Below are 26,327 nucleotides of genomic sequence, written 5' to 3' on the forward strand. Positions count from 1 at the left end.
CCTGCTCGTTGATGCTGCGCAGTTGCTAACCCGAAGATTTAAAGCACAATTTTGGGAAGAGCTAGGAAGTGGAGTTTGGAGCTGGTGATGGGCTGTGCTGCAGAATTCCGCTAGGGCGGGGTTCCTGTACACCCACCCACCCCAACCAAACAGCGTTCCGCTGCCTATGGTCCAAGTCATACCTTTATTGAGCCTTCTATGGTATTGAAGCCCTAGAACAAAGGGGCTTTTCATACCTCTTCATTTTGTATTAGGCCGCCTAAGTGTAAGTGCCTTTTGTGCACATAAATTTATAGAATACTGCCATTCACAAGGTTAAGTGTACACTTGTACATTTATGTAAGTCATAGACTTGTCGTAAATGTGCATGCCTAAATTTTGGCACATTGAAGTAGTCTATAAGAATATGTATGCAACTAAAGGCCTGTTTTAGAAAGCCACACTAGCAGCTGCCGTGCAGCAACAGCCCCGACGCCCTTTAATTCTCTATGGGCTCTGGGGCCATTACCGCGCTGCAGCCGCTAGCGTGGCTTTGTAAAACAGGCCCTAAGTTTTCTTACAGAATAGGCTCACTATCCATGGTAATATACTTGTGGGTCTAGATCTCTTTCGTTTTATTATTCATACACTACCTTTCTGTGGTACAAACAAAGTGGCTCACATATTGCATTTAGGCACTCTGGCCCGGATTCTATAAATGGCGTCATGATCGGCAGCCACCCACAAAAGCGATGCCGACTGCGTGTCAATCATGAGATGGCGCCGTATATAAAATTGCAGCTACGTCACAGATAGGTGCCAGACATGTAGGGTTTTCAAGGTCTACATTTACAGTGCTTATCTGTGACGAAAATTGAGACTATGGAAGCGCCTACCGACGCCTAAGGGTTCTTCCAGCATTAACCACATCTATTGTACCCTTATTTATTTATCTTTCTAGCCCGTCCTCCCGTGAGCTCAGAACGGGTTACAAAAGAACATTCATAGTAGATTACAGTAGATACTTGGGCACCAGTAGGCACCTCCATAGTTGCGATTCTGGCACTGTTTGTGGAGGTGCTATCTTTTTTTTAATGACATTATAATTGCTTTTAAATGACGTGATCAGTTATCACGTCGATTAAAGCCAATTAAACCAATTAAAGCTGGTGCCATTAGGGTGCTTAATGGCACTTAACTAGTGACTTATTCTCATTACACTTTCAACCTGGTTTACAGCACAGCACAACTACTCATGAAAGATCAACAGAGTCCACAAAGAGAAGTACTAGACATTCCACAGGTATAGAGTTCCAGAACAAGGCAAAAAAACCTACAATATGCACATCAACAAAGCTTCTTCTATGAAAATTATGCTGTGTTTGGGGAACCATCATGTTTGACCAAGGAGTTGACTTGAGAGATTGACTGTGACTTCACATCCTGAGGCAGCTCATAATTAGCGAAACGCTGGCCACCGTCGATGTGCGGTGTCTCTCTGTGCACTCAATAGAATTTGGCTTTTCAAATCATTCTCAGATCATAGGGTTCCCGATACAAGGCAAGGTATTTCCTACTTGCATTGCACAAGGCTTTTCTTTATTGAAATATTATTGAGGAGGTTTTTTATGCCAGTGACTTTATCACACCCTGTAAAACTCCACCTGTTTTCAACCTGAGTTTCTCGGTTTGGTGGAGGGGGGGGATCTGAGGCTTTTTCCTCCTTTTCATAATTTTCATAGAAGAAGCTTTGTTGATGTGCATATTGTAGGTTTTTTTGCCTTGTTCTGGAACTCTATACCTGTGGAATGTCTAGTACTTCTCTTTGTGGACTCTGTTGATCTTTCATGAGTAGTTGTGCTGTGCTGTAAACCAGGTCGAAAGTGTAGTGAGAATATATTGTTTGTTTTTTCGAGGGGCTTGCGTTGTGTTTACTTAACTAGTGACGCCATTTATAGAATTTGGGCCTTTATTTGTCCCTAGTGGGCTCACAACCTACATTTCTGTACCTGGAGCAAAAGAGGGTTAAGTAACTTGTTGCAGATTTCTTCTTCCCCCTACCCTAATCTTGACTGTGTCCCCACATTTTTAAAAATGGAGTCCTCTTACATGTAATAAAACACATTTTTGGTTTTTTTGTTAAGTGATCAATTACGAGGTGATAGTAGCAACTGGGAAGGTCCGAGGAGCAGGTACCAACGCCAATGTGTTTATGCAACTTTATGGTGAGAATGGAAAATCAGAGGAGACCATCCTAAAAAGTAGATCGAATGACTTTGAAAGAGGAGCAGTCGACATATTTAAGGTTTGCAAAGCACAATTCTAGTATTACATAAAACTGTTCAGAGACAAACTAATGTAATAATTCTGACTACGCTAGAGGATTTTTGTACTCGTGTATATTCTTTGAGTTTCTGTTAAATTGTTAAGATGAACAAATCATCAGTAGAACTTTTTAACATGTGCAAATCAATCGTATACACATTAATTTATGAAGGGCCCCTTCCACAAAGTCGTGGTAGCGATGCTGCCATGATGAATGCACCAAGGCCCATAGGAACTGAATGGGGTTTGGTGCATTTACTGTTGCAGTATCACTACTGTGGCAGTATCGCTACTGCGGCTTTGTAAAAGGAGCCCAAAGTAAATGGCATTAAATCAATTTTCAGTGCATTAAGGGCTGGATTCTACAAATGGCGCCTAACTGCACTTAACTTCTAGGCGCCAGTCGGTATGGTTGTCAGTCAACCACTAGGCCCAGCTTATAGAATCATGCTTAGCGGTGCTTAGGTGTTGCTAGGCATCTTAGAGGTAGGTGCTGGTCGCCTTAACGACACCTAAGTCTGCCACGCCTATTCTCCACCTCTAACCATACCTATTTTTCATGAAGGCATCATTAGGCATTGGAGGGTGTCTCGAGTTAGGTGCTGTGCAGATATCCATGCACAGCCTGAGTTACTAATTTTAAAAAATTGATATTTAATGAGTTTTTAATGGCATGATCAAGTACCACGCCATTGAACCCATTAAAAATCAATTTAATTGTTCACAAATTTTTCCTTCCCTTTTATGAAGCCACGTTAGGGGTTTTTTTAAATCACAGATCGCAGCTGTAAAAGCTCTGACTCTCATAGGAATTCTATGAGCATCAGAATTTTTACCGCCGCGGCCTGTGATTTTAAAAAAAAAACCCTAATGCGGCTTCCTAAAAGGGGGAGTTAGTTCGCTGTCACTAGGAAATTAGTGCACATAAATTGTGAAAAGTGCCACCATTAGCACAGCGCCCACTTTAACTGTTAACACACACTACTGATGAATTTACAGCAAACGCAGCTAAGAAGATGGGATCCTACGTTGCAGCTCACTAATTTTCTCAATTCATGACAATGATAAAAGATTCTTCAATAAAAGCATTTTTTCATGCTAAAAGATGTGGAACCACTCCTAGACTCAACAAAAGCTCACTCTTATCTGTATGATATGAATACCTTCATGTAGTATGCATTCACTATAGAATATATGAGGGCAACCTAACAGGGGTCCATAACGCTCTGTGTAACAGAAAAAACCAAAGTTTGTCTCATAGATGCTGACACCGTACATTTCATCCTCCAAGACCAAATTCGTGGCCATTGAGATGCAGTAATTTCATGCTTAATCTCAATGCTCCAAATATCTCTTAAACCAGTTTTTAATTTCTTCCTAGTAAATCCACTTAATACTTTATACCACTGGGCGGCCTGGTGACCCAAGAAGTCTGTCTGAAAACAAAGAAACTCCATACTATAATGATTATTAAGGTTTTTCCAATCAGGGAACCCTGCCTGAATGGCATGCTTCAATTGCAACCATCTAAGAGCGTTATGGACCCCTGTTAGGTTGCAAAAATTAGATAGTTCTTTGTCTAATAGATGTTAGCATTGTCATTTAGAAGCAGGAACTTTAGATCATTTATTGTTTCATTGCCCATATATTATGAATTTTTGGAAATCAATTTGGGACCAAATTAATAATTTATTAGAGAACCCAGTGGCATTATCCTATGATACTGTGATATTTGGTATGGATATGAGAGCAAAAAGTCAGATTTTTACGAATAACAATAAATTATTACTAATAATGACAGGGGTTGCCATTCAACAAATCACATATAATTGGAAGGACTGGAGGAGATTATATTATAATTTTTGGTGGAGTTCTTTATGCCATATCTATAAAATGGAAAGATTTATTGCTTTACAAAAGGGATATTTTAAGAAATTTCAGGATTAAGTAAAATTATTTCCCTTATGTTTATCAGTTTATGAGGTAGGGAGGGGGGTATTTTATTATTACATATATCATACAACTAGCTGATGCCCCGGCGTTGCACGGGTATTTAATTATAGCAATAACACTGTAAATGGATTCAAATAAAGATACTTTATAGTGGTGAATGAAATTATTTTTTTACAGCTTAATAAAAAGTACAATTTTCAAATTATAATGTGAAATATTTGACAAAATGAATACAATACAACTAACGCAAAACGTGATTATAAACAACATTTTTAGTTTCACCTCCTGGAGCAAGAACATATAAATTCTTGGGTGAACACACCCTTGAGCAAGCAACATAGAGTTGTGGGCCGCGAGACCCCCAGAACATATCACCCCAGGTAGTGAGGGATCTGCATACCAAGTTTCGTTCAAATCGGTCAAGCCGTTTTTGAATTACTGTGAGAATGGCAGCTTTTTACATTTTTTCCATTGATATGAATGGGTGAAATCAGATTTTCTGTTTGTAGCTCTGCCCACGTGTGCAGGTGTGCCGCGAGACCCCCAGAACATATCACCCCAGGTAGTGAGGGATCTGCATACCAAGTTTCGTTCAAATCGGTCAAGCCGTTTTTGAATTACATTGAGAATGGCAGCTTTTTACATTTTTTCCATTGACATGAATGGGTGAAATCAGATTTTCTGTTTGTAGCTCCGCCCACATGTGCAGGTGGGCCGCGAGACCCCCAGAACATATCACCCCAGGTAGTGAGGGATGTGCATACCAAGTTTCGTTCAAATCGGTCAAGCCGTTTTTGAATTACTGTGAGAATGGCAGCTTTTTACATTTTTTCCATTGACATGAATGGGTGAAATCTGATGTTCTGTTTGTAGCTCCGCCCACGTGTGCAGGTGGGCCGCGAGACCCCCAGAACATATCACCCCAGGTAGTGAGGGATGTGCATACCAAGTTTCGTTCAAATCGGTCAAGCCGTTTTTGAATTACTGTGAGAATGGCAGCTTTTTACATTTTTTCCATTGACATGAATGGGTGAAATCTGATGTTCTGTTTGTAGCTCCGCCCACGTGTGCAGGTGGGCCGGGAGACCCCCAGAACATATCACCCCAGGTAGTGAGGGATCTGCATACCAAGTTTCATTCAAATCGGTCAAGCCGTTTTGGAATTACTGTGAGAATGGCATCTTTTTACATTTTTTCCATTGACATGAATGGGTGAAATATGAATTTATGTTTGTAGCTCCGCCCACGTGTGCAGGTGGGCCGCGAGACCCCCAGAACATATCACCCCAGGTAGTTGGAATTACTGTGAGAATGGCAGCTTTTTACATTGTTTCCATTGACATGAATGGGTGAAATCTGATGTTCTGTTTGTAGCTCCGCCCACGTGTGCAGGTGGGCCGCTAGACCCCCAGAACATATCACCCCAGGTAGTGAGGGATCAGCATACCAAGTTTCGTTCAAATCGGTCAAGCCGTTTTTGCGTGATCGCGGCACATACACACACACATACATACATACATACACACATACATACCTCCGATTTTATATATATAGATAAATAATAATGGAGTATATGGTTGGGAGGGATGGGAGAGGGGTAGGGATAAGAATTTATGTAATAAACCAATGATTGTTTATAAGTGATGTATTTATTGTTACTGTGAATGAAAAGATTTAACACTTAATGTAATTTTTAAAAATGAATAAAGAATTATTTTAAAAAAATTAAAAAAAAAAAGAATATATGAGGGCTCTTCAAAATGTTTCCACACTTTTATTTTTTTAAACACTCTTTATTAAATCTCTCAGAAGCAAATTACATCACTTTTCCAACATAAGGTGAGCCTGACTGATTAGTGACAAGACATTCTCCAACACGACCTCATACCACTTCTCCCACCCCAACCATTTCCCATGAAATTATGAAAGTGCGGAAACGTTTTGAACAACCCTCGTAGTTTCGGGCACTGTATAAATACTTAGGGGTCCTTTCACTAAGCTGCCGTGAAAAGTGGCCTTAGCACACCCTTACTTGGGTGTGCTAGCCTGTGTGTTAAGGCACAGTTTCCATTTTCTGAATTAATGGACATTTGCTAATGTTGCCATCAGTGTGAAGTCATTTCCAAAACTTAGCGCATGAGGCCTCACTGCCACCCATTTTGTAGGCGGTAAAAGCTCATGAATAGAGAATGACACGGAGGACTGTTTAACGCGGTAAACCGTGGTCACCGCAGAAAATCCGCAGGAATGGAGACATTTGCAACTGGTTTAATGTGGGAATGGGGACAAGACCTTTTATCGCCCCATGGGAGCGGTGAAAAGTCTTGCTCCTGTGGTAAAAAAAAAATTGCACCCGTGTCAGACTCGGCATCTCCTCCCCAGCTCCTCTTGCGCCTATTTTATCTTCAGGAGCCAGCCATGCTACAATGAAGACAGAAGGAACCCAAAACCAAAGCCTGAGACCAATGTGATTTGAAGAATAAAATTACCAGACAACGAAAGGTAGAAAAAAATTAATTTATTTTATATTTTGTGATTAGAATATTTCAGATATGAAATATGTATCCTGCTAGAGCTGGTATTAGACACAACTAGGAACCGCAAAGTGCAGGCTGTGCTTCTTTAATTTCCAGCTGGCTTAGGGCTCTCTCTATGACCAGAGGGCAATTGCCCTAGTTGCACTCCCGTAACACTCCTGCCATGTGTGACTGAAGTATTCTGTTAGCTTGATTTTTCTATGTAGCATTCTGTAGTAATTTGGTTTGTTCAGTTTTCACAATAGTGAAGAGGATATTTGTTAAAGGGAGGGGAGACAGGGGCTTTGTTGATCCTTGCTCTGTATTATTTGTGTTTATAAAATGACAATTGCACAGAATATTGTCTCTTTTTATACTTTAATAAAATAAGTTCAGTGTAAAATCATAACTATTCGAGGCTTGTATGAATGGGATCTGACAGTTTGCAAGGCGGGGACGGGGACTGAGCTTGCGGGGATGGGGTAGTGACGGGATCTGAGCTCGCGGCGACGGGACAGGGTCGGAGACCGAGCTCACGGGGACGGGGCAGGGCCGGTGATAAATTTTTTTCCCCGTGTCATTCTGTACTCATGAGCTAATCACGTATTAGTCAGTGCGTGGTAATATGACTGTACTAATTGATTTGTGCTGCCACACCCACTATCCACCTCAGACATGCCCCCTCCAAGAAAAATAAAGAAAATTTGTTTAGCATGTGTTTGTGCATGTACATTACATAGAAACATACATAGAAAACATAGAAGGTGACGGCAGATAAGGGCCAAGGCCCATCAAGTCTGCCCACATCAATGACCCTCCCCTACCTCCCTTTGCGAAGAGATCCCACCTTTCGATCCCATTTAGCTTTAAAATCAGGCACACTGCTGGCCTCAATCACCTGCCTCGGAAGACCATTCCATCGATCCACCACCCTCTCGGTGAAGAAGAATTTCCTGATGTCGCCATGTAATGTCCCTCCCCTGATTTTCCATGGATGCCCTCGTGTTGACTTGGGTTCCTTGAAGAAGAAGATATCCTCCCCCACCTCGATACGGCGCGTGAGGTACTTGAATGTCTCGATCATGTCCCCCCTCTCCCTGCGTTCCTCAAGGGAGTAGAGCTGCAGTTTATTCAGCCGTTCCTCATATGGGAGATCCCTGAGCCCCGTGACCATCCGTGTGGCCATTCGCTGGACCGACTCAAGTCTCAGCACATCTTTGCGGTAATGTGGTCTCCAGAATTGTACACAGTATTCCAGATGGGGTCTCACCATGGACCTATATAATGGCATTATGACTTTGGGCTTACGGCTAACGAAACTCCTTCGTATGCAACCCATGATTTGTCTGGCTTTAGATGAAGCTTTCTTCACCTGAGTTGCAGTCTTCATGTCCTCACTGATGATTACCCCTAAGTCTCGTTCCGCTACAGTTCTCTCTAGGATCTCACCATTAAGAGTGTAAGTCTTACATGGATTTTTGTTGCCAAGGTGCATGACCTTGCATTTTTTGGCATTGAAGTTTAGTTGCCAGGTCCTGGACCAATTCTCCAGTAGGAGGAGGTCGTGTGCCATACTATCGGTCTTGGATTTGTTGGGCTTTTACTGAAGGATTCCTCAGTGCTTTCCATGTTAAGCCCTTTTAAGCTATGGTTAAGTGTGCATTGGCACTTACCACGGCTTAGTAAAAGGAGTGGGTGAGGAGAAGGGACCAATAGGGTCAGAGCCTGACACCATGTTACAGAGGAGGTCATAGAAGATAGTCTTTGATTGGAGATAGGTCACACCTCCATCCCACTACCCTCTGGCTCCTCTCTGCAGCTTGAGTTCTCGAGCAAGGTCTTGGGCATCATCATTGATTCCACATTGTCCTTCAATGACCACCTCCAATCCTTGGTAATAAAATGCTTTTTCAGCCTTCACATGCTGAGGAAAGTTAGATCCTGCTTCCATCAAAAACATTTTACCCTCCTTGTCCAATCCATCATCCTCTCCAGATTAGACTACTGCAACTCTATCTACTTAAGCCTAACTAAGAAAAACCTCCACAGACTCCAATGGATTCAGAATGCCGCGGCCAAGCTCATCTTCGCTAAAAGTAAATTTGACCATGTCTCCCCGCTCCTGGCCAAGCTCCACTGGCTTCCGATAATCGCCAGGGTCCACTTATAAATGCACCTGTTTAGCTTTCAAAATCCTATATGGTATCCTCCCTCCCTTTATCCCTCTTTCTTGGAATTCCTCAAACCCTAATACCACCAGATCCTCCCTCAAATTAAAACTTTCCTTCCCCTCCCTAAAAGGCATTTCCCACACAGGAAAGCTAGGGACCTCCCTCCACTTCAAAATCACTGAGCTCTGGAACAACCTTACCTCACCTCTTCGGAACTTGAGCTCTCTCCAAGTTTTCCGCAAACATCTGAAAACCTGGCTTTTCTCAAAAAATGTAAGTCTCCCTCCAACTTAGGAATCAAGGAAACTCTTATATCTGGCATCCCAAGTCCTCTAAATTTTCTTCATACTTCTACCTCTAACCCTCTGTTGTAGTTCCTTCCTATTTCTCCTACTGTAAACCGCGTTGAGCTCTACGAACGTGGAGATGATGCGGTATACAAACCTAAGGATTAGATTAGATTAGATTAGATTAGTAGAGGTGATCAGGAAATAACAGCAGGTAGACAAAGGATTCAAGCTCAGCTGAGAGAGAGAGAGAAGAAGGAGGTCTTTATAGGAGATAAGACCACTAGTAATAAAGCTTATGCAGGTACACATGATGGTTGCATTATGTATGAGACTACATTACACACAATGCATTGCTCACATATCACAGCAGGAAATGAATGCTGACTTCAAATTCTAAGAAGTGAGAATAGCATTAAACATGTTTTAGAGCTATACCATAAAAACTAGTATAAGGCTGCTGGGGCAGAATACCTCCATGGTGAAATCATGGAATATAAATTTTTATATTAAACTAAATTAAATTTAATGCCTATTAACATCTCTTCTCTCATAGATAGAGGCTGCAGATGTAGGCAAGATCATTAAACTCAGGATTGGCCATGATGGCAAAGGTATTGGTGACGGCTGGTACTTAGAAACCGTAACCATCAAGCGACTTAAGTTGACAGTGGAAGAGCCTGACAAGAAGAAGAAGAAAAAGAAGAAGAAATCCAGTGAGGAGGTAGAGGAACTGAAAGAAGAAGAAACTGTAGAAACGTATAACTTTGCATGCCAGCGCTGGCTGGCCAGAGATGAAGGTGACGGGGAGCTGGTTGTGGAGCTACTGCCCGAGGAAGGATCAGAACTTGAAGGTAAATAAATTAAATGAAACAAAGCGATGCTAAAGTAGTTTTGAGCCAAATTGAACAATGCCATTTACTTCTGAAGAGACTTGGATAGCAAGTTGCTCAAAAAAGGAGGACATGTCCGAGGGAATCTCGACATCTGGCAACCCTAAGAATCAGGGCCTTAGCACACTCTATATTTGTTATTGCACCTTAGAAAAAGGACCCCAAAGAGAATTGTGGTTTAAATCCAGAATTCTTAGGGGGTCTGTATACAGCACAGTTTAACCAGACAGGATAGGCATATTCAGTACCAGTACCTGGAAAGTGGCTAGCATCATATTTCCGGAACTAATTCAACTAGCAGCAACCTCATTTTTAATAAAAATCGCTGTCTGCCACCAGCTGATAATTCCCCCTCGATTTCTTATTTCAAGCACTTATGAAGAGATTGCATTCACTCCATTATTAAGGAAAATATTCTCAGAGAATGAATGTCTATACTATGCCTCTGGTAGTTATTTGCAGTGAGGTTTTTTTTTTCTACTGTTCTGTGTCTCTGCAAAAGATCTTAATGAATCAGACCCAGAATCTATCTCTGCTCACTGCTCCTTACAGAGAACACCTACAAAGTTCACGTGTTTACTGGGAGCATGTTGGGGGCCGGCACCGATGCCAATGCCTATGTGAACATCTATGGAGAAAGAGGGGACACTGGTGAGCGCCAGCTGAAAAAGTCAAACCACCTAAATAAGTTTGAGAGGCGACAGGTAGGGATTTTGCTCTCGCTGTGGCTTGTGAAACACAATTGGTTGTTTTTCACATGGGTTAGCAATCTTGTAGGGTAGCTGTATTGTTAAATATTGTGATCTGTTCTGAATTAATTAGAAGGGGGAATAAAAATAATGTAAATTAAAAAAAAAATATATATATATGTCAAGAAGATAAGAAAACTTTAGCAAAGTGTCTTGAAATCAAGTGAACAACAGATGATAAAATCAGCATTGTGAGGTTTCTGTCTCCACCGGGAGCAGTAATTATTCAGATCGTAATTTCCTGCATGAATAACCGGTCTTATACTCATGTCTAACCCTTAGGAAGAATATGACCTCTCTGATTTATTAAATCCTTATTCATTTGATGATTCCTATTCCTCTCATTAACATATTTGAATAACAGTAATATAGTAACATACTTTAGAGCTCCTTTTACTAAGCCGCGTTAGGGCTTTAACGTGTGGAATAGCGCATGCTACATTGCTGCGCGCGCTAGACCTTAACGCCAGCATTGAGCTGGCATTAGTTCTGGAAGCTTAGCGCGCGGTGTAGCGCATGGTAATTTCCTGCGTGCGCTAAAAGCGCTAGCGCACCTCAGTAAAAGGAGCCCTAAGTAAATGACAGCAGATAAAGACCAGAATGGTCCATACGGTCAGCCCATACACTGTAGAAGTCTTCACGGTACCGCCCTGAGGTTCCAACTACTGGAGCTGCCGTTGAAGCTCACTCCAGCCTAGCCAAACCGTCTCGTCGTGTGCTGGATACAGATGGTATAAGTCTGCCCAGCACCATCCTCGTGTTCCAAATTACTGGAGTTTCCATCGAAGCCCTCCCCGCCCCATCCTAAACCGAATTGCCAAATAACGGGACACAGACCGGGCCAATCTGCCCAGTGCAGGCCTCAGTTCTTCAATTTATGTACCTTTCATTTTCTGATTCGAGAGCCTCTGTGTTCATTTCACTCTGATTTTGAATTCCGTCACTTGTTTTCCTCTCCACCAGGTCTAATTTAATTGCTTTTCATGGCAGGCCTAGTGGCTTGAGGGTGGGTTGGGGGGGGATCCTTGTATGGCTTTGTTTCCCAGCTGCCAACGCGTTTCTTTCATGTGTTGGTCCTTCAGGAGGACATATTCACCATCAAGGCCATTGACCTGGGAATCTTGAAGAAGTTACGCATCTGCCATGATAATTCGGGAGTCAACGCAGCCTGGTTCCTGGACCGAGTGGAGATTGTAGATTGCAAAGACAATGTCACGTGAGCAGAATTCTGAATTCCATGTATTCACTTGACTTTTGACCTTTGGAAAAAAAAATAATTTGAAGCTAAGCAAAGCCTGATTTTGCTAGTAACTACTCCCAATTTGATCCAGGCCTGGTTTTACTCCACCACACCTGCTGCTCTTAAACAAACTAGAACAGATCCATTCATGCCATTAGGTACATCCAATCAGTGGCGTAGTAAGGGGGGAGGGGCAATCTGCCTTGGGCGCTGTCTTGGTGAGGACGTGGGCACCCATCCTCCTCTCAGCCCCCCTACGCTCCTTCCCCACCCCCTACTGCTGTGCATTTGGGCCGCCTCCCTTCTCTGTAACGTTCCTGGCATGAGCAGCAACCCCAACCCGCTGTCGCGCCAGCATCAGCTCTTCCTTTGATGTCACTTCATCCTTTACCCGTGCCTAGGAAGTGACATCAGAGGAAGAGCCAATGCTGGCACCTCAGCAGCTATGGGGTTGCTGCTCATTCCAGGAACGTTACAGAGGTAAGGTAGAGGAAGTGGCATGCATGCGGCAGGAGGGGGCGGAGAAGGAATGAGTGGAGGTGGGTGGAAGGAGGGCCTCTCACCCTCACTATACCACTGCATCCAATGCTAAATCAAGCTATCTCATAATTATTATTTTTTTTTTTCTGGGGTATTTTTGCAACTCTAAGCTTAGCAGGAGTGGCCTTTATATCAGTTTTACTTTGCCAGCCGTTACAGATTTCCCTGCTTGAAGTCATATCTCATCAATTTTTCAAATTCACAATTGGCCAGAATATATCTTTATGCCCTTGTACCAAGCTTTCTTGGGCCACGGCACACTAAACTTAGTTCCTGCTGCTTGAGGCATACACAGATGCCTGGATGTCGCCGTGATGACACCATGTGCATGTGTGATGTCATCACGTCGACATCTGCACAAGCACAAAGGCCCTGCAAACGGGCCCTGCGACTCCAGTGCGAGCTGCCAGCAGGGAAGAGAGCCGGAGGGAAGGAGAGGCGCTGGCACCAGCGGATTGCCTACAGGACGTGCCTCTCGTAGCGAGAGGCACGTCCTGTAGGCAGTCAGCCAGCGCCGGTGCCTCGCCTCCTTCCTAGTGTGCCGCGGTACAACAGAAATCTCAAGAGGCACACATTTTGCGATACACTGCACTAGAGCATGCTAATTGTTTTAAATGGTCATGCGCTAATGCCAGCATTAGCATGTGGCCATTAATACAAAAAATAGAAAATCGGCCATTTTACTGCTGTGCTACAAATGGCCTCAACATGTAGGAAAGACCCATATAAGCAATGGCATAGTAAAGGGGAGATGTGGATCTCCCCAGGCACCGTCTTGGTGGGGCCACCGGCACCTCTCCTCCTCTCCGCCCCCCCCCCCCCCATACCTCTTTGGCTCATCGCCGGTGCAAGCAACATTTCCAACCTGCTGCTTGCGCCAACTTTGGCTCTCCCTCTGAATTCGCTTCCAGGTAGGGTCACCAGATTTTTCCAAACGGAAAGTCCGGACTCATGGCTCCGCCCCATTCTTGTCGGCCATACCCCATTCTGCCCTCAGGCCCGCCCACAGCCCCACCCCCTCAACGTGCATTTGTGCATGTGCTGGTGTGAAGCGATGCCATTGCGTACATATGCGTGACATCGCCGCGTTGCAGGTGCGCATGCCATCCTGACGTCGCTCGCTGCCAGAAGCTTTTCAAAACCCAGAGAAAGTGCTGGGTTTTGAAAGCCATCCAGATCCCCGAACACGTCCTCAAAAGGAGAACATGTCTGCAGAAATCCGTACGTCTGGTAACCCTTCTTCCAGGCTATGAAGCCAAGAAGTGACCTTGGAGGGTGAGGCTATCGCAGGCAGTAGGTTGCAGATGTTGCTCGTGCCGACGAATAGTTAAAGAGGTATGGGGGGTTGGGAAGGCGCGTGCACGGAGATGGGTGGGGAAGAGGGCAGGGTTATGCCACCACCCCAAGCGCCTCCTACCCTCGCTACGCCATTGAATGTAAGGGCACACTAAGGTCACACTTTGTAGTGCAGTTTTGTAAAGGACCCTGTAATTGTAAAGCCAATATCACAATATCAATGTCATGATTTATTTGGAGGCTGCAAAATAAACTGAAAGCAGTTAGTGCTATTGATAATTTTCTTTCTTCTTTTTTTTTTTAATGCAATTCAGTTCCCCGTTAAATATTTTCAGTCCAGTCCTCAAAGAGGCATTAGTGTTCAGAGTTTCTGAAAGTCTCTGATTTCTGTCTGCAGAAGCCAAAAGGTTTCCTTAGAAAAAAACAGGGATCATATATAAAGATGGAAGTCAGAAAATAGTAATAATAATAACTTTATTTTGTATACCGCAATACCAGAAGCAGTTCAGAGCGGTTTACAGAGGAAGAGACTGTACATAGATAGCAAATAATGTCAATTACATTGGTGGGGTGATTCAGTTACATTAGTGAGTCGAGAATGGTTAGGTAAGACCGGAAATAGATCGGTTATGCAATAAGTTTATCAGAGATACAACAAGGCAGGGAGGAATCTGAGAAATTTGTCAAAGAGATAGGTTTTGATTGATTTCCTGAAGGCTTGGTAGGAGGGCGTGTTTGAAATGAGGTTGGTTAGACATTTATTCCATTTGCCAGTTTGGAATGACAATGTTCTATGAAGGAATCTCTTGTAGATGCAGCCCTTCGTGGAGGGGAAGGCAAACAGATAGGTATTACGTATGCGGGAGGTGCCTGGAAATATAAAATGGTGCGAAAGGTAGAAACATAGAAAGTGACGGCAGAAAAGGGCCATAGCCCATCAAGTCTGCCCATACCAATGACCCAGCCCCCTGACTTTACTCCCTTAGAGATCCCACGTGAATATCCCATTTTCTCTTAAAATCTGACACACCGTTGGCCTCAATCACCTGCTGAGGTAGTTTGTTCCAATGGAAGGTAGATCGGGCACTAAAAACCTCTTTCACAGTTTTGTAAAAGGGGAGGGGGGCTGGGGCAAAACAGGGCGTGACTTGGGTGGAATGGGGTGGGCCTGGAGGCGAGGCCATGGGTCTGGATTTTCGTTCCCGAAAATCTGGTAAACCCACCCCTACCATCTAACAATTAGGGCCCTTTTTTATCAAACCGCGTTAGGTTTTTTAAAAAAAAATCACCAGCTGCTGTGGTAAAAGCTCTAACACTCGTATGAACTCTATGAGCATCAGAGCTTTTACTGTAGCGGCTGGCGATAAGAAAAAAACCTAACGCGGCTTGATAAAAGGGGGGGGGCCTAGATTTCTAAAGTGGTCTCCTATGGCATGAAAACATTCTATTCTTTTTTACTATTCTATTAGTGATGGTGTGTTTTTGGTTATTTACCTCAAAAATCTTACAAATCCACGACCTGAGATCCCAGTAGATAAACACTCTTATAGGAAGTGAATTGAAGCCAGTGGCTTAGAGATAATACAGTTCACAGCAAGTGTAGAAAAAAAACTGGTAAAAAGACATATGTAGATTCTCTAAAAAGAGCCTGACAAAGTTACTCATCTCACAGCCAGCTTCAAAAGTCTGATGGGAGAACATGTATTTACAGAAAGGCACAAAAAAAGGTAGCACATATCTTCCACTGGAAACTTTGCAACCATTATGACATTGTTGTACCAGAAAAGCATTGGAATCATGACCCTAATAGAAGTATCCAACGTGGAACAAAACAATTGGCAGTCAATCTGGAGATAATATCAGATCCATTCAAGATGCGCCCAAGGCTGCTTCAGGGACATTTTAACTAGCTGGAATCAGGAATGAAAGCCAGCTGATGCAAAGGAACAGCCTACTCCACCAAATCTGGGACTTTGTGCAGGCGTTTCTCCTGGAATAGCAGCTGAGGGTGTGATTTTGTGGCCTTCATAATTTGAAGAACATGCTGGAAAGGAGAATCTTTGCCACTATTGGCCTCTGGGTTTTCTGCGAAGGAATAGGGTGAGATGGAGCTTGGTGTGCACACTCAATCTCTAGCAGTTCCTTCAATTGTATGCTGAGCAGTTTAGGCAAAAAATCATGGAGAAATGTAATGGTGTTCGAGCCTTCAGCAACTTCCGGTAATCCTATTAACCGTATATTATTACGGTGGCTCCAATTCGAAAGATCTTCAACATCTCTTTGCAGAGTGAGTATAGATTTATCATGCTTATCTAGCAAGGCTAGTTTTGATTGTGTCGAAGCAGCCTGTTCCTCCAAGGCATCTAATCTATGCCTCGTGTCTACAAATTGAGCATTTAATGCTTCTAACTCCACCCTGACTAAGAAACATAGAAACATAGAAAAAGACAGCAGAAAAGGGCTATAGCCCACCAAGTCTGCCCATTCCAAATACCCGCCCCCTGGTTTCACTCCCTTAGAGATCCCATGTGAATATCCTATCTTCTCTTAAAATTCAACACGCTGTTGGCCTCAATCACCTGCAGTGGGAGTTTGTTCCAATGATCCACCACTCTTTCAGTGAAGAAGTATTTTCTGGAGTCGCTATGGAACTTCCCTCCCCTGATTTTCAGCGGATGCCCCCTGGTGGTCGAGGGTCCCATGAGGTAGTTTCATTTCTTCCACCTGTGCGTACATGATCGATTCAATTGATCTCACCTCAGCGATAAGGAAATCAAGTTGAGAGTCCGTGAGTCTGGACGCCATTTTTTCAGGTGTGCTGGGTTCAGGCTTAGGCCTTTTCCCACTGAGTTGGGCCGTGGAGGTCTATTCCACCTTATTAGTTTTTGGTGGGGTCATCTGCAGGGTGTTTTCAAACTGGATCGATGAAATCTTAGGGTTAGAGTTGCAAAGGAGTAAAATAATCTACGAATTTGTAAATGTTCAGGAGGAGCTCCTACTCCATGCGTCCGCTTGCTGTGCTTGTCAGGCTCCGCCCCCCTGAACAGCCTACTCCAAACATGCAATAAGTCTCCTAAATCTCTGTCAGCCTTGTTTGGCAAAATGCGTCAGACACTGTTGCTGGGACCACCTTGAATAAATCTGATATTATCTCCAGACTGTCTGCCAGTTGTTTTGTTCCACTGTTGGATTCTTTGGTGGATCACTTGCCTTGTTTCTTTCTTATACCTAATGGAAGTATGAAAAGTGAAGAGGTTATGATTACCTGGGACATTCACATTTCAATGGATAAGAATAGGGTTACCAGATTTTCCATTTGGAAAATCTGGACCCCTAAATATGCCCCCAGGTCTGCCCAGTTCCACCCATTCCCGCCTAGTTCCACCCCAGTGCCCCCCAATCCTGCCATAGCCTCCCCCCCCCCATTGCCTGCTCTCAGGAGCGCAGATGCAATGACCCTTAACTCTACTCCTCTGCCCTCCAACCCAGTCAGCTGATTAACCATTTCCCTTAACTGTATCCATGACATCTTGTTTGTCTGTCTTGATGGTTTAGATTGTAAGCTCATTTGAGCAGGGACTGTTTTCTTACTCTTTGTGACTCTGTGCAATGCTGCGTGCGTCTGGTAGTTCTATAGAAATAATTTATAGTAGTAGTAGTAGTAGGTTTTGGAAATCCGTCCGGACCCCTGGTCATGTCCTCAAAAGCAGATCATGTCCGGTGAAATCCGGACATCTGGTAATCCTAAATAAGCAGCCACAGGTTGATTAAAAGGAATTTTCAAGCATATTCAAGGAGACATGGATAGGTTGCCTATATGTGTTACAGCTTAGGAGCTCCTAAAGGAAGCTCTCTTTGGCACAGTGCAAGTATTATGGCAAGCATCAGCAGTAAATTTGACAGGCTGAGATCATATGCCACCTATCCTGACTTAGGAGTGAGGTTCACTAATGTCAAAACTAGCTCATTTGGAGACATTGCCCCAAAATTGGTTTCATGGAAAGAAAGAGATTCTTAAAAAAACAAACAAAATTCCTCTGATTCTTCTCATGCTATAGGTATTTTTTCCCATGCCAACGATGGTTAGCTGTGGATGAAGATGATGGTCAGATTGTGAGACAACTGGTGCCAGTGGACGAAGCCTTTATGAGGAAGGATGAAGATGGCAGTGATGATGAACAGGGTCTTGCCACCCTGGGTCTGGAGCAGAAAGGTTAATACGGACCTGTTGTTTTGTTTACTTATATGGTTTTATTGCTAAGATTTTGATATGATAAAAGCCTTATTTATTCTAGTAGTGTATTTGAAGCCAACATAGAACTCCGAGGTGGATTTGGTGCTTACGTTTGCTGACCAAATGTCCTCATTTGTCAAGAAGGGCATTTTTATTGCTAGACACCCCCCCCTCTCCCCCTCCCCCCCCCCCCCCCCCCCCATTTTACAAAACTGTAGCGCGGTTTGTAGCACCGGCCGTGACAGAAAGAGCTTCAACGCTCATAGAATTCCTATGAGAGTCGGAGCTGTTACCGCCAAAGCCATCACAAAAGAATCACGCTACAATTTTGTAAAAAAGGGTGGGGGTAGGGATTAATTTAGTTAAAAAAAAGCATTTTAAAGAGTCAGCTTTACAAACACTGTCGTTTGTCCTGTTTATATCCCGATTAGACTATGGAAACGTTGTCTACTTAGGTTTGCTGCAGGCCTTTGTTGAAAGATTACAGACTTTACATAATGCAAGAATTAGGCTCCATGGGAATGCTCAGATTTATGATCACGTAAACCCCACTTTTTTTGAAAATAAAATTTCTTTGGCTGCCCATTGAATTTAAATGCAGATTTTTAAACTGCTTTGTTTAATGCACAAGGCCAATGTTACTTCCCCCACCACCATAACACCATCTTTTCTATCATTTTTTTTTGTTGTTGTTCTATCCCTTGAACTTTAATTTTACATTTTATGTTGGATTATTTTATTTTACTATGTACTGTTATTAAATCCTGTATTAGATTGTCAGCTGCCCTGAAGGTTCTTCCTAGGGCGGGATAGAAATTATAAATAAACTTGGAAACTTGAAGCCTCTTTACCTTAGAAGATGGACATCATTGTATACACCAACTAAGGGCTAGATTCACTAAGCCCACTGATCAACTTCCAACCACTTAATGACCCCTTTACAACCCGATTTCCCTCCAACCCGATTCACTAACCTCTGTCCCACTAATCCTCCGATCCACGCATGCAAATGAGGGGGAATGGCATTCAAATGCAGGCAGGAAGAAATTCACTAAAATAAAAAAGCAACACTGAATGGGCTGGCCGATCCAAAAATAAGCGACTGCTGAGGACCAGTCACTGAGGTCCTCTCCGACTGCCCTGCCTTCAGCCGCCCTGCTCTCTGCCCTGCTCGCCTGCTTCTCTGTTCTTAGCCCAGATCTCCTGCTCTCTCCTGCCTGCCCCAAATCTCCCATTCTTCTCCTGCCTGCCCCAAATCTCCTGTTCTTCTCCTGCCTGCCCCGAATCTCCCATTCTTCTCCTGCCTGCCCCAAATATCCTGTTCTTCTCCTGCCTGCCCCAAATCTCCTGTTCTTCTCCTGCCTACCCCAAATCTCCTGTTCTTCTCCTGCCTGCCCCAAATCTCCCGTTCTTCTCCTGCCTGCCCCAAATCTCCTGTTCTTCTCCTGCCTGCCCCGAATCTCTCATTCTTCTCCTGCCTGCCCCGAATCTCCCATTCTTCTCCTGCCTGCCCCAAATCTCCCATTCTTCTCCTGCCTGCCCCAAATCTCCTGTTCTTCTCCTGCCTGCCCCGAATCTCCCATTCTTCTCCTGCCTGCCCCAAATCTCCCATTCTTCTCCTGCCTGCCCCAAATCTCCTGTTCTTCTCCTGCCTGCCCCGAATCTCCCATTCTTCTCCTGCCTGCCCTGAATCTCCCATTCTTCTCCTGCCTGCCCCAAATCTCCCATTCTTCTCCTGCCTGCCCCAAATCTCCTGTTCTTCTCCTGCCTGCCCCGAATCTCCCATTCTTCTCCTGCCTGCCCTGAATCTCTCCTGCCCTTCCCCACACTACGAGCCCGTGGTTTTAACCCATGGGTTTAAAGCGGGTTAAAACCACGGGCTCACGAAGAAAAAAAGAAACAAAAGTAAATTTTAAAAAAGTAAAAAAAATGGTCGCTGCCCTTAAGCATGCGCAGACCATCTACAGATGGTCTGCGCATGCGTCAGGATCGCTAGAGAGTGATCCTGACAGTTGGATGGGGGTGTGATTCCAATTGCCCTCATTTGAATGAGGGTGATTCGTGAATCAGCCCCCTGGACACGGATTGGATCCCTCACGGATCGGATCGGATCCGTGCCCTTTGTGAATCTAGCCCTAAGCGTCACAGGTCTCTGCAGGATTAAGAATGATGTCTCGTCACATTGGGAGGTTACAAGAGAAAAAAACAACATTTGGGGGGTTGGCTCAACCTACGGAATAGCCTGCCAAAAGAAATTTGGGCCGAAGTCAGCTACAAAAAGTTCAAGTGCATGCTGAAGGCCCCTTTTTTTTTTTTTTTGCAGAAACCATTCGAATTGTCATCCTTATAGTACAGAGATTGACTCATGCTCCAAAAAAATTTCTGTCTGTTGAATTTATTTATTATGTAGAGCGAAAAGGTTCTTAGAATGTTTGTTTTAGGTCTTTTCTGTTTTTTTATGGAGTTCTTTTCTCTCTTCAAGTTTATTTTGTAAAACACCCTGATCTGGGACGGCTGGGAAGTATATCAAGGTTTTAAAAAAAATATATACATAAATTTAGGGCTCCTTTTACAAAAGTGCGCTAGCGTTTTTAGCACACGCACCAGATTAGCGCGCGCTACCTAAAAAACTACCGCCTGCTCAAGAGGAAGCAGTAGCGGCTAGCACGCACAGCATTTTAGCGCTCGCTATTCTTCGCGTTAAGGCCCTACTGCACCTTTGTAAAAGGAGTCCATAATCTTTGTCTTGGATATGTAGCAGGCACTTACAGGGGAACTTTAAAAAAAAAAAAAAAAAAGCACCTATTTCCAGCATAAAGCCAAAAAGGCCTTCCTCCTAAGCTGTGTGGATTTCGCCACATCGGGAAACATCAAAACTGTGTCTCCACAGAATTTCATCTCTCTATTTCAAAAGTAAAGTTTCAAAATAAGAGCTTTTTCTGACTCATTTAAACAAGTAACAGTAACATAGTAACATAGTAGATGACGGCAGATAAAGACCCGAATGGTCCATCCAGTCTGCCCAACCTGATTCAATTTAAATTTTTTAATTTTTTCTTCATAGCTATTTCTGGGCAAGAATCCAAAGCTTTACCCGGTACTGTGCTTGGGTTCCAACTGCCGAAATCTCCATTAAAACCTACTCCAGCCCAACTAAACCCTCCCAGCCATTGAAGCCCTCCCCAGCCCATCCTCCACCAAACAGCCATATACAGACACAGACCGTGCAAGTCTGCCCAGTACTGGCCTTAGTTTAATATTTAATATTATTTTCTGATTCTAAATCCTCTGTTTTCATCCCATGCTTCTTTGAACTCAGTCACCGTTTTACTCTCCACCACCTCTCTCGGGAGCGCATTCCAGGCATCCACTACCCTCTCCGTAAAGTAGAATTTCCTAACATTGCCCCTGAATCTACCACCTCTCAACTTCAAATTATGTCCTCTGGTTTTACCATTTTCCTTTCTCTGGAAAAGATTTTGTTCTACGTTAATACCCTTCAAGTATTTGAACGTCTGAATCATATCTCCCCTGTTCCTCCTTTCCTCTAGGGTATACATATTCAGGGCTTCCACTCTCTCCTTATACGTCTTCTGGCGCAAGCCTCCTATCATTTTCGTCACCCTCCTCTGGACCACCTCAAGTCTTCTTACATCCTTTGCCAGATACGGTCTCCAAAACTGAACACAATACTCCAAGTGGGGCCTCACCAATGACCTGTACAGGGGCATCAACACCTTCTTCCTTCTACTGACTACGCCTCTCTTTATACAGCCCAGAATCCTTCTGGCAGCAGCCACTGCCTTGTCACACTGTTTTTTCGCCTTTAGATCTTCGGACACTATCACCCCAAGGTCCCTTTCCCCGTCCGTGCATATCAGCTTCTCTCCTCCTAGCAAATACGGTTCCTTCCTATTATTAATCCCCAAATGCATTACTCTGCATTTCTTTGCATTGAATTTTAGTTGCCAGGCATTAGACCATTCCTCTAACTTTTGCAGATCCTTTTTCATATTTTCCACTCCCTCTACTCTGTTACAAATCTTAGTATCATCTGCAAAAAGGCACACTTTTTCTTCTATCCCTTCAGCAATGTCACTCACAAACATATTGAACAGCACCGAACCCTGAGGGACTCCACTAGTCACCTTTCCTTCCTTCGAGCGACTTCCATTAACCACCACCCTCTGGCATCTGTCCGACAGCCAGTTTCTGATCCAGTTCACCCCTTTGGGTCCTAACTTCAGCCCTTCAAGTTTGTTCAACAGCCTCCTATGAGGAACTGTATCAAAGTAATTATTAATGTAGCTCAGGTTTGGATCAAGTCATGGGTATCTTCTAATAATTTTGTCAAGTCAAAATCCACTGGACTCATTTGATCCAAACCTCCTTCTACTGGAAATTTTTTCTTTTAAGAACATAAGAATTGCCGCTGCTGGGTCAAACCAGTGGTCCATCCTGCCCAGCAGTCCGTTCACGCGGCAGCCCTCAGATCAAAGACCAGTGCTCTAAATGAGTCCAGCCTCACCTGCGTACGTTCCAATTTAGCAGGAACTTATCCAACTTTGTCATGAAACCCTGGAGGGTGTTTTCCCCTAAACAAACTCCGAAAGGGTAAAAATTTGAAAACATCATTGTGTCTGAATTTGTTATCCCAAGTATCTCAGGAGATAACAAATGAGTTGTAAATTCTTTGCCCTTGCCTGATTTTCTATCATCTCCAACTTATAAAGAATATTCAAAGAATCTTTACTAGTTGCTGTCGAGAAAAGACTGCAAATTATTTTGTCTGTTTTTCCATCAAAAGCTTACGTTTATCTATAATTCCCAATGTTAGCATCTACATTCCCCAACTACTACTTTCTTGGGAAATATCTGTACCTGATTTGTAACTTTTTTTCAACATTACCTCCATCCTCGTATTTAAAGTCCACAAATCTTTTAATTTAACTTCCTTAGGGTTTTCTTCCAAACCCTCCAGCTGGCTAACAGATTCAGCAAAAATTTGCGGCATCTTAGAAAATACAATCTCCGAAGCCAGTTGAGGGTCAGAGGCTTCCAAAGAAGCTGCTTGTGAGCAATTTGGCTCTAAGCCCCCAGGAAGATTAGGAGGGAGGGGAGGGGTACGATCTGGGGAGCTTAATGAAGCTCCTGAAATTGAATCAAATCTGTCCAGATGTTTTAGAGTCCCAGGTAAAGTCAAATGTCTATCCATAGATCCTGTTGTTACCGGGGTTGAGACTCATAACACAACACAATAAATACAGATGAAAATATTTTTGTTAGACTTATCTCAAGTATTTGCTGCTCCAGTAACTCCACTGGCTCCCGAGGGGTTCACATGGGGCATGACCTGCCCCTCAGGGCACTCCCCTCTTGCCACATCCTACAGCCACGCACCTGTGGCCAGGCCACAGGAGTGAGCGCATTCTTATTTCCCAGGCTTAGGACCCGATGATAGTAGGTGTCCTCAATGGTGCCTGTTGGCAATAGGCACTCGAATTATCAAGGAAGCACTCCATAGAAGAAGCAACCATTTACTATGGCAATATTCCAGTGCTTATCGACAAGTAGAAGACATGTTTCATGAAAAGGACATTCCTTCTAAGTGAAGTGGTTCCATGACCCCTTTCAGTGTCTATTAGTGTACATTCTGTTTTGAGTTTACACTTCCCCCTCCGTATTCATCGAGATAGGTGATCATCATGGCCGCAAATACAGAAAAACCGCGAATAACTGTCTGTATGTTATTCATGGGTTTTCTATAACAAGCCAGAAAAAAGATACAAAACCACAAATAACCTGACCTGTTCCTGTGAAGAAAGTGCTGTGATTTTCTCTGTACAACTCTGGGAGGATCGATTTTCTCTGAGCAGCAACTTCCTTTGATGTAAATTTGGGGGCGGAGTCTGCACATGAAAAACCGTGAATACGGAGGGGGAAGTGTGCTTCATTAGCATCAGTGGGGTAGTAAGGGGGGTGGGGGGTGGTATGCCCCAGGCACAGTCTTTGTGAGGGCACTGGCACCTCTCTTCCTTTCTGACCCCCCCCCCCACTCCTCCCTCCGCTGTGCGCACGCCTTCACTTCCCCCCGCCGTATCTCTATCTCTTCGCCGGAGCGAGCAGCAACTCCAACTGCTGCTCGCACCAGTGTTAGCTCTCCCTTTGACATCACTTCCGGGGCCCGCGCCTATAAAGTGACATTAGAGGGAGAACCGACCCGAGGCGAGCTGCAAGTTGGAGATGCCGCTCGCACCGGAGAAGTTAAAAGAGGTACGGGGCAGGGAAGGGGTGCATGCGTGTGGCAGGAAGGGGGGCTGGGAAGGAGCAGGGAGGGGATGAAGAAGAGGGCAGGGGAAGGCTGCCACTGCAATGGGTGCCTCTCACCCTCGCTATGCCACTGATGAGCATGTTTGCAGATGAAGTGTTGCAATAGATCCCATGACCTATTTGACAGATGGGAAACTATTTTACCTTACTCTCCCATAGCCTTTTTTAAGTGCTGCCAAATCCAGATGACACTCTCACATAAGAACTCAGTCATAATCCATGTTTTGTGTTCCCACTGCTTCAATGAACTAGGTCCCTTTCCTATTTTTTTTTTTTTTTAAATTATACTTTATTAACAGTGGTGCGGAGGGGAATGTGTGGTGCAGTGGTTAAAGCTACAGCCTCGCCACCCTGAGATTGTGGGTTTAAACCCACACTGCTCCCTGTGACCCTGGGCAAGTCACTTAATCCCCACATTGCCACAGGCATATTAGATTGATTGTGAGCCCACCAAAACAGACAGGGAAAATTGTTTGAGTACCTGAATAAATTCATGTAAACCATTCTGAGCTCCCTTGGGAGAACAGTATAAAAAAAATTGAATACATAAATAGTGTGAAAAGCTTCAGCCTCTGATAACCACAGCTGGTATTGTGACATCATAATGCCTCATTCCACCAATACCTAAGCGCCAACCTCATCAGTGATGTCACAATGACTTGATTGTCCTATACTTGGCTCACTTCTACTACATTTTGATTTTTAGAGTGAAGCAGTGGTTAAAGCTACAGCCTCAGCACCCTGAGGTTGAGGGTTTAAATCCCTGCTGCTCCTTGTGACCCTGGGCAAGTCACTTAAACCCCCCCATTGCCCCAGGTACATTAGATGGACCGTGAGCCCGCCAGGACAGACAGAGAAAAATGCTTGAGAACCTGAATAAATTCATGTAAACCATTCTGAGCTCCCTTGGGAGAACAGTATAAAAAAATTGAATACATAAATAGTGTGAAAAACTTCAGCCTCTGATAACCACAGCTGGTATTGTGACATCATAATGCCTAATTCCACCAATACCTAAGCGCCAACCTCATCAGTGATGTCACAATGACTTGATTATCCTATACTTGGCTCACTTCTACTACATTTTGATTTTTAGAGTGAAGCAGTGGTTAAAGCTACAGCCTCAGCACCCTGAGGTTGAGGGTTCAAATCCCTGCTGCTCCTTGTGACCCTGGGCAAGTCACTTAAACCCCCCATTGCCCCAGGTACATTAGATGGACTGTGAGCCCGCCAGGACAGACAGAGAAAAATGCTTGAGAACCTGAATAAATTCATGTAAACCATTCTGAGCTCCCTCGGGAGAGCGGAATAGAAAATTAAATAAATTAATTAAGCTACCGTATTTGCCGGCGTATAAGACGACTGGGCGTATAAGACGACCCCCCAACTTTTAGTTAAAATATAGAGTTTTGTTATATACTCGCCGTATAAGACTACCCCTTCTTCCGCACACCTTCTCTACCGCCCCGGGTGCAGCACAGCCGGCCAGGTCCCCTTACTTTTGTGGCACTTCCCCGACCGACCGACAACAGCCCCGGTCCGACAAACCTCCCTGCCCTTAACCGCGAATCTAAATTACCTTCTTACAGCTGCTGTAAGAAGGTAATTTAGATTCGTGGCAACAGGGCAGGGAGGATTGTCGGACCCGGGCTGTTATCGGTCGGTCGGGGAAGTGCCACAAAAGTAAGGGAACCTGGCCGGCTGTGCTGCAACCGGGGCGGGGCGGCCGCCCCTCTCTCTTGGTACCGCGAGGCTACTCTCCTTCTCCTTATCTGCCCTGCCTGCAGCACAGAGCCGAACGGAAGTCTTCCCGA

General features: G+C 44.1%; 1 protein-coding gene across 1 annotated transcript in view; it reads left to right on the forward strand.

Annotated features, from left to right (window-relative positions):
• LOXHD1 (lipoxygenase homology domains 1) overlaps nt 1-26,327 on the forward strand; it is a 485,723-nt gene that overhangs the window by 236,965 nt on the left and 222,431 nt on the right. The window contains exons 23-27 of the mRNA XM_033935008.1: nt 2,124-2,284; nt 9,788-10,085; nt 10,677-10,828; nt 11,956-12,089; nt 18,008-18,162. Coding sequence (XP_033790899.1) covers nt 2,124-2,284; nt 9,788-10,085; nt 10,677-10,828; nt 11,956-12,089; nt 18,008-18,162 — 900 coding nt within the window. The remainder of the gene's footprint in view (nt 1-2,123; nt 2,285-9,787; nt 10,086-10,676; nt 10,829-11,955; nt 12,090-18,007; nt 18,163-26,327) is intronic.

The sequence above is a fragment of the Geotrypetes seraphini genome, chromosome 1 (genome assembly GCF_902459505.1).
Source record: "Geotrypetes seraphini chromosome 1, aGeoSer1.1, whole genome shotgun sequence".
Classification (NCBI taxonomy): domain Eukaryota; kingdom Metazoa; phylum Chordata; class Amphibia; order Gymnophiona; family Dermophiidae; genus Geotrypetes; species Geotrypetes seraphini.